Source organism: Myotis brandtii, unplaced genomic scaffold (assembly GCF_000412655.1).
Source record: "Myotis brandtii unplaced genomic scaffold, ASM41265v1 scaffold181, whole genome shotgun sequence".
NCBI classification, from domain to species: domain Eukaryota; kingdom Metazoa; phylum Chordata; class Mammalia; order Chiroptera; family Vespertilionidae; genus Myotis; species Myotis brandtii.
Genome location: NW_005356712.1, coordinates 2,632,317 through 2,643,982, shown reverse-complemented (window position 1 = coordinate 2,643,982; position 11,666 = coordinate 2,632,317). Strand labels below are relative to the sequence as shown.

At 48.2% G+C, this 11,666-nt stretch overlaps 1 protein-coding gene across 1 annotated transcript in view; it reads right to left on the bottom strand.

Moving 5' to 3' along the window:
• The window catches only part of VSIG10 (V-set and immunoglobulin domain containing 10), a 26,263-nt gene extending 17,052 nt beyond the window's left edge, over positions 1-9,211 (bottom strand). The window contains exons 1-3 of the mRNA XM_014537715.1: positions 8,854-9,211; positions 7,133-7,414; positions 1,470-1,772 (exon numbers count right to left, since the gene is read on the bottom strand). Of these exons, the coding sequence (XP_014393201.1) occupies positions 1,470-1,772; positions 7,133-7,414; positions 8,854-9,196 (928 nt within the window). The 5' untranslated portion in view covers positions 9,197-9,211. The remainder of the gene's footprint in view (positions 1-1,469; positions 1,773-7,132; positions 7,415-8,853) is intronic.
• Positions 9,212-11,666: the final 2,455 nt, after the last annotated feature.

Here is an 11,666-nt window from a genome sequence, read left to right as displayed (position 1 = left end):
AGTAGACAGTTTTGGTCCCTAGAGGGGGTACAGGTGGGACTTATTCACTCCCACCCCCAACACAGACTTCCTGTTCACCATGTGCACATATTACTAAAAGCACAAAATTTTTAACTTTAACTATATATAATTTACATGTACTATATATGCATATTATATTATGTAGGCGTATTACCATATATTTTACATAATACACATACATAAATAACTTTGGAAATATGCCAAAATGATGGCTAGAGTACAAGTGATTATTTTCTTCTTTATACTCATCTGTGTTTCCCACATCAAGCACGTATGACTTGATATGCAATAAATGTCACTTAGGAGAGAGAAAACAGAGACGTACAAGGCTCTGAACACGCACGGATTAGCCGTGTGTCATTATCCTGCCCACTGACGGTCTGTTCTCGTGCTCCCTCTCATTGGCGTGGAGTGTGAGTACACCAAGCCTCTCCACAGTGGTTTCTGTCTATGGGTGCATTTAGTGGTAATTTCTTCTCCCCCAAAATAAAGGCTCATGAACTGCTGGTTCTAGCAGTGCTGGAGGGCCCAGGGTTCGGGAAGACAATGCATGAGGATCGATAAACGAATCCGCACATTGTGGTCCATCCACACAGTGGAGGAGTGTTCGGTCCATAAAAAGGAATGAAGTGCTGACTCCTGCTACAACCTGGGCGAACCTCGTAAACTGGGTGCTCGGTGACACTGGTCACAACAGGGAACACGTTGTGTGATTCCATTTATAGGAAAAGCCCCGAATGGGCAAATGCATAGACACAGGACGCAGATCAATGGGACGGGAGAGAGAGGGGCTGCGGGGAGGGGATGGGGGTGGCTGTTTAGTGGACACGGGATTTCCATTTGCAGTGATGAACACGTTTTGGAACTACACAGAGGTGATGGGTGCACAACACTGTCCATGTGCTAAATGCCAGTTGTACATTTTCTAGTGGTTAATGTTATGTTATGTACTTTCATCTCAGTTAAAAAGAAAAAAGAGCCCTAACCGGTTTGGCTCAATGGATAGAGCATCGGCCTGCGGACTGAAAGGTCCCAGGTTTGATTCCGGTCAAGGGCATGTACCTTGGTTGGGGGCACATCCCCAGTAGGGGGTGTGCAGGGGGCAGCTGATTGATGTTTCTAACTCTCTATCTCTCTCTCTTCCTCTCTGTAAAAAAATCAATAAAATATATTTTTTTTTAAAAAAGAAAAAAGAAAGCAATGAGCTAGGCATGAACTTCCCTCTGTGGCTCTCAGGGACTCTGTGCCTTACTTAGCAGCAACCTGCTAGAAGAGGTGACTCCCTCCCTGACAGGCAGCCCTGGGTGTGTACACGAGTGCTGAGGGAGCTGCAGAAGCATGTTAGGACACACGCAGCGGGCAGGCCTTTGTAGACAAAAGGAAGAGGCACCCACGTGTGGCTCACAAAGGGTCGGGCGAGGGCGTGGGGAGGGGTGCTTCCTACGCACCGTAGACCAGGAGCTCGGTGGTCACGCTTCGCTGTCTCCCACTGAGCAGGTTCTTGGCCAAGCAGGTGTAGTTCCCCTGGAGGTTCTGCGACATCAGTAGCAGCGTGAAGCTGCTGACCGTCAGGTTGTTCCCAAAGGGCTCGGTCTTGGAATCCGGGGCCTGGAACCACCACTCAATCATGGGCGGAGGCCGGGAGCTGCTGGCGCAGCTGAAGTCCACCCGGGACTTCTGGGTGGTGTAGAGGGTGCCATTGGGGAGCACGCCGGTGCTGGAGATGTTGACTTCGACCTGGTAGGGGCCGCCTGGGAATGACAGAGGGGGGAGGGGAAGGCTGAAAAGTTCATTGGAGCCCCTTACCAGCTCTCACTGGCCTCATAAATGACCAGGAAGCAGCCAATAAGAATAACAATAGCTATCAAACACTTCCTCTATGACAAAGGCTATGCTACGTGCCCGGACGGACGCGTTCTCTCATTTAACCCCAAGTGATTCAGTCTGGTTTATCAGGGATCCACCCTCACAGAAGAAAGAGAATGAAATCGCTCCTTTTTAAGAACATGGGTGAGCGGGAAGGGTACCTGTGCACTAAAGAGTTAACCCAGCAGGCCTGAGTCTGCTTCCAAAAAGGCCAGCTTGCGAGGTGACTGGGAACTTGGATGTCAGGGGGTTCCCACCATTCCCAGAACTGGTGAGAGTGGGGCTCACTGTGCCTACACTGTTGGTACAGACAGCGTGGTTTATACTGAACCCCAGCTTTCCTTCTGAGAGTCTAGAGTTTGAGAACATGCTAGAGGAGGCCAGAGGGACCGGCCCCGATAAAAACTCGGGGTGCAGAGTCTCCAATGGCTCCTGGTAGACAGCGTTTCACACGTGTTGCCACACTTGTTGCTCAAGGAAATGAGCGCGTCCATGTGACTCCACGGGGCAAGGACTCTAGGAAGCTTGCTCCTGGTCTTCCCTGGACTTACCCCCAATAAAAGGCACCCAGGTACCTCTCCCCTCTGCTGATCTTGCTTTGTGTACCTTTGCCATGACCATGGTACACGCTGAGTCCTGTGAGCTCTCACAGAGCCCCCAGCACAACTCCACACCCAAAGGCCAAAGGCCAGGGCAAACCACTCAACCTCTCTCAGCCTCCGCTGCCTCCTCTGTGAAATGGGGGTGATACCAGAACCCACTCGTGGGGTGGTGGTGACGATTACCTGAGTTAGTACAGTACAGCACCTATTCATACTAAAGTCATTTTGGAGTTACCTCTCCCAGAAGAAGAATCCAGGAAGGGCAATACTTGGCCAAAGGAATAAAACTATGACTACGGAAAATTTTGAGCAGAAATAGGCCAGTGGGGAAAATTATTGGGGGGAGGAAAAGGCTTTTCCAGAGCCCCTCACAGTACAGCATCTATTTCATTTATATCTGAAGCCGTGGTATAAACTCTAGAAATTGTGGATTTCTGAGGACAATGCCCTTGACCATATGCTTGTCAAGTTGGGGCTGGTTCCTAAGAGTTTCAGCGATCTGTTAGAACAATGTCACCTCCCACAGAGGGTCTGGGGGGATTATACTGTGGTTTGGGAGGTGCTCAACTGTCCCATTCACTGCTGCTGGCTAGTTGGTTAGGTATGTGGACCAGCAGGTCCGAGGGAGTGCCCACAGTTGGCAGACACCCAATTAAGCACAGAGTGCCTCCAAGGTCCTGGTAGCCACGCCTGGGCCAGTAAAGGTAGTGAGTTAGATTGGCCAGCCAGGTCTTTCAAATTGTGGACTCATGGGCCACTGTAGCCTGACATGGACAATGTGGAGTCCCAGAAACTGGCTGGGAGGAGCTTTTGACCCGCACGATTCTCAGCAAGAAATGGAGTTGGGTACAGGGAGTAGATGAGAAGGAAGCAAGTGGAAGAGTTCAAACAAAAAGTTAAAGGAAAGGCCCTGGCAAGTGTGGATCAGTTGGTTGGGCATCTTATCAAAGCCTTGGTCAAAGTCAGTTTCAGTTCTTGACTCTTTGTGGGATGGATGCCTTAGTCTAGTAGTTATGAGCTTGAACTCGAACTCAGACAGACCTGGATGTGAATCCTACAGCAGCTTATAAATGGACTACCTTAGGAAAGTGCCGCCCTTCTCATTCTCACTTTCTTGTCCTTATGAAATGACAAGCACAGGAATAACTTCTATCACTGGGTTTTTGAAGGATCCAATGAGATACACCGTAACCTGGTGTTTGACCTGAGGTCAGTAGTCTATAAGTGTTTATCTGATGGTATTGGCAGTAGTACACCTGCAGATTGATTCTAGACCAAGCATTGGCAGAAGATGGCCCACTATCTGTTTTTATCTGGCCCACAAGCTAAGAATGGTTTTTACAGATGGATATGCACAATGGATTTGATGAGGGAGAACACTAACTTTGAAGCCCAATTAAGTGAAATGTTATCTCCTCCAGAAAGAATTCTGTTCTTCTCATTGATAGGCCTGTACTACCAAAAAAAGTACTCAATTATCACTACATTTTGAATTTTGTCAATAATAGGATGTAAAAGTTGGTTTTCTTTCTTTTTATATAAGTATTTACGTATATAATATCCTCAATTTTACCCATTGGCCCATAACGTCCGAAATATCTACCATCTGGATCTCTACAGAAAAGTTTGCCTCCTGTTCTAGAACAATCTACCACCGCTGTTACCTTCCTCTTCTCTGCTATCATTCTTGACATAGAACTCACTTCTTTCCTTCCGCCATAACTACAGATTGGCCAGTGAAGGGTCTCAAATGGTTAATTTGCATCTCAGGCACCACACACAGGGAGATTCCCATCTCCGCGTGTGGGTTCCTCGCCAACAGGAAAAGCGGTCTTCAGACATTTACTCTTGTTACCAGCATTTTTATTTGAAAACGATCTAAGATCCCACTGGGCAGTCTCTGCTGGCCAGTGGGCACATTTATAGTTCTACAGCAGGATAAGATCCTGGGGAAACTTACAGGGACTGTTTTCCTATCACTTCTAGAGACGGAACATAGACGCAAACACAACCACGCCATTGCCCCCGATCTCCCTAGTGACGGCCGATTCTATCCGAAGAGTGGGAACCCAGCGGTCTTCAGCCTATTAAAAGCACCCATCTCTGCTTCTGCTGAGCTTGGCAAGACTCAAATGAATCAATCTCTGGGCAAGGATCATCTGTCTTCCAATGGGGGTCAACGATCTGCCTTCAGCGTGCCCAGCAGTCCTTTCCCTGGGGCCTTCGGTTGTGGGCCCAGGGTCACCCCCGCCAACAGAGAATGAGTGCAAATGGGATGGGCCCAAATAGTGAGGGAAGCACGGGACTTTCCTGAGACTCTGTCTCCTGTAAGTCTGGAGTGACAGCCACATCACTGGGGAGAACAGAAGCACCTCCATCCTCCAAACCCCAACTAAACCCAATGGGGCTCTTGAGCGACCGGCTCCAATGCTCCCTCTGCACTGGCTTGGCCTGAGAAAAACAGACACGGAGTCTGGCTCTGTGCACCATGACTGCGGCCTTTCACGGGCTAATCTCTAGCGGGATCACCCGGCTTCCCAAGGCATGAGAGATGATATCTTGAGAGAAGCACAGACTGGAACGCGTTGAGGTCTGTGCCACCGTCCTGCGGCCTTTCACGGGCTAATCTCTAGCGGGATCACCTGGCTCCCCAAGGCATGAGAGATGATATCTTGAGAGAAGCACAAAGTCTACTGGAACGTGTTGAGGTCTGTGCCACCGTGCCCACTCCTCCAGCCTTCCTGCAGGTAAATGCACAGCTGTTCTAACCCTGCACCCACCCCAATTTGGAGGCAGGAGAGGATGAATAAGTCAGGGAAATAAGCCGCCATAGCAGCTCTGGACCATGGGATTTCTGTACTCTCGGGAGAGGCAGTCCCAATCCTAACAGCAAGACTCCTCAACGGCACCATTAAGTCAACCAGTATTAGTGCAGGGACTTTTTGTCCTGAGACGAATAACGAGAATCACATCGTGGTGCCCATTCCAGACGGGTTGCATCAGCCCAGGCGTACAGAAACCCGATTCCTAGGAGGCAGACTCACCAAACGCCCACTGATCAGTAAGCAAAGATCCAAGCGGGAAGGAGGGAGAAGCCACCGCCCTCACACAGCCGGCTTTGTGCTTCTGCAGTCACACACTCCAAGTCACTTACAGATAACAACTTGTCACATCTCGAACATTTTCTCCTGAGCATGCGAGGCCATGTTAGAATGTTTCCAAACTTTTCTCCTTAAGAGACTCGGTTATCAACCATGTCAGGGAACAGATGGGACAAATGAGATCTGGGCACACAGAGTCCCCGACCCACAGCACGTAGCTGATGGCTGCGAACTTGAGATGCACTTTTTCCCACGGGAACCCCATCACCTGCCTAACCAGTTGATCAAAGCAACGTGGACCAATGCATCCTGTGTGTCTAGCTCTGTGCAGGTTTATCTCATGAAAAGGTGCAGAGAATCTGTGCTTAGGTTCCACGGGTGTTAAAGTGAAGGTTGGACGAGTTCAAGTGACTTCCCCAAGGTAACAAAGACAACAGCCAGCAGGACTTAGATTTAAACCTTGCCCACCTGCCCCCAACTAGAATATCAGCTCCAGGCGGGTGGGGACCTTGTCCCCTGGCCCAGTGCCTACAACAGTGCCTGGCATCAGGCTCTCAACAAATATATGTTGAATGAAGGAATGAGTAAATGCTACATTTTACAGATGAGGAAACAGGGAGCAGCAAAGTGATCATATGGGCATTTCTACTAAACTACACAGCAAGCTTCTTCTGTAAAGGGACAGAGAATAAATATTTGAGGCCTTGCAGGCCATACTGTCTGTGTCACAGCCACTCAACGCTGCTGTTGCAGCACCAAAGGCAATGAGAGATAATATGTAAATGGACAAGTGTGGCTGTGATCCAATAAAACCTCATTTATGGGCCCTGAGATTTGAATTGCATATAACTTTCCTATGTCACCAATATTATTCTTCTTTTGATTTTTTTTTCAACTGTATAAAAATGTAAAATAGTATGGGTAGTTTGCAGGCCAAGCAAAAATAGGCAGCAGACTGGATACGGCCCACAGGCTGTACTTTACCAACAACATGGTCTACATTCATGCATGTATACGGACACCATTTCTGGAAAGCACAGTAGTGATAGTAGCTCATGCTAAGCCCTGTGCTAAGCACCATAACCTCAGAGCACATACCTGGTAAGGTATGCGATGTATTATCCCACCTAACACATAAGAAAAACCGAAGCTCAGGGATATTACGCTACTTATTAAAAATGATAAATGACAGCCATCGGACTGGAACTCAGGTGGTCTAACTCGATTATGTTGTACTCTGACTTCGTTGTATAATAAAATGATATTAACAACAAGCTCAAAGGAATAGCTAGCTATTATGCCAGGAAACATTTATAGCACTTTATATAGGTCGACTGGTATCTATTCATCACGCAATTCCATGAGGCAAGAATTCTTTTTATCCCCATTTTACAGAGGAGAAAATAGAGGTGCAAGAGGTCACTCAGCTTGCAGGTGGCAGAGCCCAGAATGAAACCCAGGCCATTGACTCCAAAGCGCTCCTCCTGTCTACTGATCCGTGCACCTCACCAGCCGGTCCCAGGGCCCTCCCACTCCACTTACTGGCCACCTGCAGCCACACTTGGAACCACCGAGTCTCGTTCAGGGCCTCCCAGCAGGTGTAGTTCCCCTCATCCTGCAGGCTCAGTGCCTCGATGTGCAGGGAGCTGGCGTTCACCAGGGAGAAGCGCGGCTTGGCCGGTGGGCGGCTGGAATTGGAGGACAGGAGGAAGATGGGCTCCGAGTCATTCCGGTACCAGGTCACTAGGCCCCTCGCCTCCGAGATGTTGCCACAGTGCAGAGTCATGTTCTCATGAACCTCTCCGATGACGACAGTCTCCAATCCTGTACGAGGAAAGGTCAGGCTATTACTACCTCTCTTGGTGTCTGAACAACCTCCCCTTTTGCAGTCCCTCCACATTAGGAATTAAAAAAACTCAGCTGTATGGTTTTAAGATGCAATAACACACAGAGCCCCCACCCTGTTGGGACGGTTGGCCAGTACTTGACATGAATCACAAACAAAAGCACAATAAGGTAGCTGCCACTTCACATCCACTAACATGGCTAAAATCAAAGACAATAATAAGTGTTGGCAAAGATGTGGACAAATTGGAACTCATACACTGTTGGTAGGATTTTTACATACTGCAGCTACTAGGAAGATGGTTTGGCATTTTCACACATGATTAAAGTTACCGTGTGACTCAGCGATTCCACTCCTAGGTGTATACCTAACAGAAAAGAAAACATATGCCTACACAAAAACTTGTATGTACATGCTCACAGCAGCATTATTCATAATAGCCAAAAGGTAAAACCAAATACTCATCAACTGGTGAATGAATAAATACCATGTGGTATATCCACACAATGGGAATATCATTTGGCCTTAAAAAGGAATGAAGTACATGCTACGTCGTGGATGAATCTTGAAAGCATTATTTTAAATGAAAGGAGGCAGTCATAAAAGACCACATACTGCCCTAGCCGGTTTGGCTCAGTAGATGGAGCATCAACCTGCAGACTGAAGGGTCCTGGGTTCAATTTTGGTCAAGGGCACATGTCTGGGTTCCGGGCTGGATCCTCAGTGTGGGGTGTGCAGGAGGCAACCAATCAATGATTCTCTCTCATCATTGATGTTTCTATCTCTCTCTCCCTCTCTGAAAGCAATAAAAACATTCTTGTGTGGTTCCATATATCTGAAATGTCCAATACAGGCAACTCTATGGAGATAGAAAATAATTAGCAGATGTCTAGGTCTGGAGGAAATGGAGTAGTGGGAGGGTCGGGAAAGACTGCTAATGAGTATAGGGCTTTTTTTTTTTTAATGATTTTTAAGTATATATTTTTATTGATTTCAGAGAGTAAGGGAGAGAGAGAGAGAGACAGAAACATCAATGATGAGAGAGAACCATCAAATGGCTGCCTCTTACAGCCCCCTACTGAGGATGGAGCCCGCAACCCTGGCATGTGCCCTAACTGGAATCGAACCCAGGACCCTTCAGTCCACAGGCCGATGCTCTGTCCACCGAGACAAACTGGCTAGGGCTAGGGCTTATTTTCGGGGTGATGAAAATGTCCTGGAATTAATTAGTACTGATGGTTGCACAGTCTTGTGACTATACTAAAAACTATAAATTGTGCACTTTAAAAGGGTGAATTTTATGGTATGCGAATTATATCTCAATAGAGTTATTATTAAGAAAAAACAAACAAACACCTGCTAGCTGCCTCTGGGAATCCTTCCCCTTTATGAAATAAAGAGTAACAGTTATCTGTACCCCAATCTTCTGTCTGGTTACATGGGGCTCCATTTGAGCGATCTGAAGCCAGTCCAGAACCACAGGATGTTCTGATTCTCTCCCCATTTTGGCCACACCATGCCCAAAACCCAGGACAAGATGAAAAAAAAAAATCTAAGCCACTTGCTGGAAGGCAGAGAATGCCATCCAATGCTAGAGATTCCAAAACGGCAAGAAGTGCATCTGGAAAAAAACAAAAAAAACACTTTACAAAGCAAGTGAGAATTATTTTTAAACAATTAGGCCTGGGAACCCAAGTTCTCAGTGACAATTCCCACTGAGGAGAGACGAGCTGTAGATTACAGATGCAACGTGCACTCATGAGACCTACAGACCTGCCCCTTTCCTGGCTCCTTGGCAAAGGAATAAAGGAGCTTGGAAAAGCCCTGGTGAAACGTTAGTCTCGGAACCTGAGCTGACAATGGTCTTCTCCTCCAAGGAACAGGTGGCATAATCACAGAAGAAACCATCTCAAGGCTCTTTCACCTCTCCTCCCGGCTTTGCTCACTCCATTCTTTTAAACTGATGAAGCTGAAGTTGACCTTGGGGATCTTTTAGATGTGGCAGCCCTGTGGGCTGGGTTACAGTTGAGGCAGGCTGAGTCCTGGCTCAGTGCAGAGAGTACAGTCATGGATTAGTGATGGCTGTGAAACAGACACGGGAACGATAGTCTGGGGGTCCCCTAGTTCCATGCCTGCTTGTGCTATAACCCTTCATTTTACGTTGAGAAAACAGAGGTTCAGAAAGTGTTAAGTCATTTACTTAAGGTCCCTGTGAGTCACCGGGAGAGCTGGGAGCACTCAGGTGTTCACTACTCCAGGCCACAGGGATTTATCTGGTCTCCCCACCAGACAGGGCGAGATGATATGACGTGATAAGTTTGCGTTGTTAGAAGTTATCGACCTGGTGTCCGGAGGGCCCGGATGTCTCCCAGAGGAGCAGAGGGGAAAGCCACAGACACGGCCGTTTCCCAGCGCTGCCCTCATTTTATCATTTATAGAGCTGGGATTGTACCCAAACTTTTTCTTTCTAGCAACTTTTCCCCAAGAATGACCCAGGATTTACAATCTGCGGCAACAGTGGAGGCATGAGCGCTATCTGGAGTTATGGGACAAAAAAAAAAAGACAAAATTTTTTTCCCCAAGAAAACTCTTAATTTGGAAAACAAACAAAAAATATATATAACAACTGGGGAAGCCCTCAGCCCCGTACACAGAGGTGAACTTGGCTGGGGCATCAATAACTGGGCATGACCGCAGAGGAAGCGGTCCTGCGAGGTGAGCCGCAGCCCACCTGAAAGCTGGCTCCTTCCAGGAGGATGATTTCAAGCCGGGATCTGATGTCCCCAGGCCCCTTCACGTGAAGTAAAAGCTGAAAATAGCTGGGGAGAGACAGCAGGTGGCCACTAAGTCAGAAGGGGGCGGGGGTGAGTGCTACCCAAGGAAGGTGAAACAAACCTGGGGTCACAGGCCCAGGGAAAGGGGGGACCACGGCTCAGTTCCAGCAGGAAAGCAGGCTGTGCGCAGCCAGATCTTCAGAATATTTTCCAGATAAACTGGAACCGAGGTTATGGGAGATGTGACTGTTTCTAAATAATTGCTAAAAACAAAACAAAATAAAAACTTGTGCGAGCCTAACCGGAACTTTTGGCCCTTGCTGCTAGGAAGCTCAGGGAGCGATGCCTATACAGTGATGGCGAACCTTTTGAGCTCGGCGTGTCAGCTTTTTGAAAAACCCTCACTTAACTCTGGTGCCGTGTCACATATAGAAATGTTTTGATATTTGCAACCATAGTAAAACAAAGACTTATATTTTTGATATTTATTTTATGTATTTAAATGCCATTTAACAAAGAAAAAAATGAGTTCGTGTGTCATAGGATCGCCATCACTGGCCTACAGGGACCAACAAGAGATGAGCTGGGTGTGCTGGGCTGGGCAGCACAGAAAATAGCACCTCACAAGGATTCCGGCAAACTCCATCACCACCCACGACCTCTCACACACTGCCCTGCACACCACAGACATGCATTCGCTGGTGAATTAAATATTAAAATGTATTTTCCATCTTTTTATATTCTGCGTATTTTTGCAGGCAACCCCTTGCTCTTTGTTGCTACAAGGTAGAGCATAGAGAAAGCATTTAAGATCTTTGATCAATCATGTCAAGTGTAAGAGGTCATGCCAAGTGTAGAGGAAGTCGTTTGTAAGCCTGAAATTATTTCAAAACAACAACAGCAAAAAGCTAAGTGAAGGGAGGAAGCAGGGCTTTCAATGCGCGAGTCCAGCGGAGCCAGCCTGCAGGTGTGCAGGGAAAACCACCGGGCACAGGTGTACGCAAGCTCAACCTCAGGCAGAGAGAGGGACCAGAGGAAAAGAAAACCTCCACTTCGAGCACCTGCCCAGCAGGTAAAACCAGAATGCGAATTTACACCCGACGCTTAAAAACAACAACACTTTCTCCCTGCACGTGCGTCTTCGTTTTCCCAGCTTCGGATGCCCGCGTTCCGTCTCCCAAGTTCCCGTGCCCTCCTCTCAGGCCTCGGCCGCCTGGCCGCTGCCCGCTGCCCGCTCCGGGGAGTGGAGAGAGCTCGCCCTGCACGGGGCGCCGGGAAAATTCCTTTCTGCAGGGAACCGAGCTGCGAGCAGGAAACTCCAGACCCGCCCGGGCGGGAGCGGCTGCGGCCACCACCGGATCCCGAGAGTCGGGGGACTTCGGTCTCGGGCTTGCCCTCCTCCCACTGCTGCCTGGCGAACCTCAACTTTTCCCTCCGGATCGCGGCCCTTACCTGC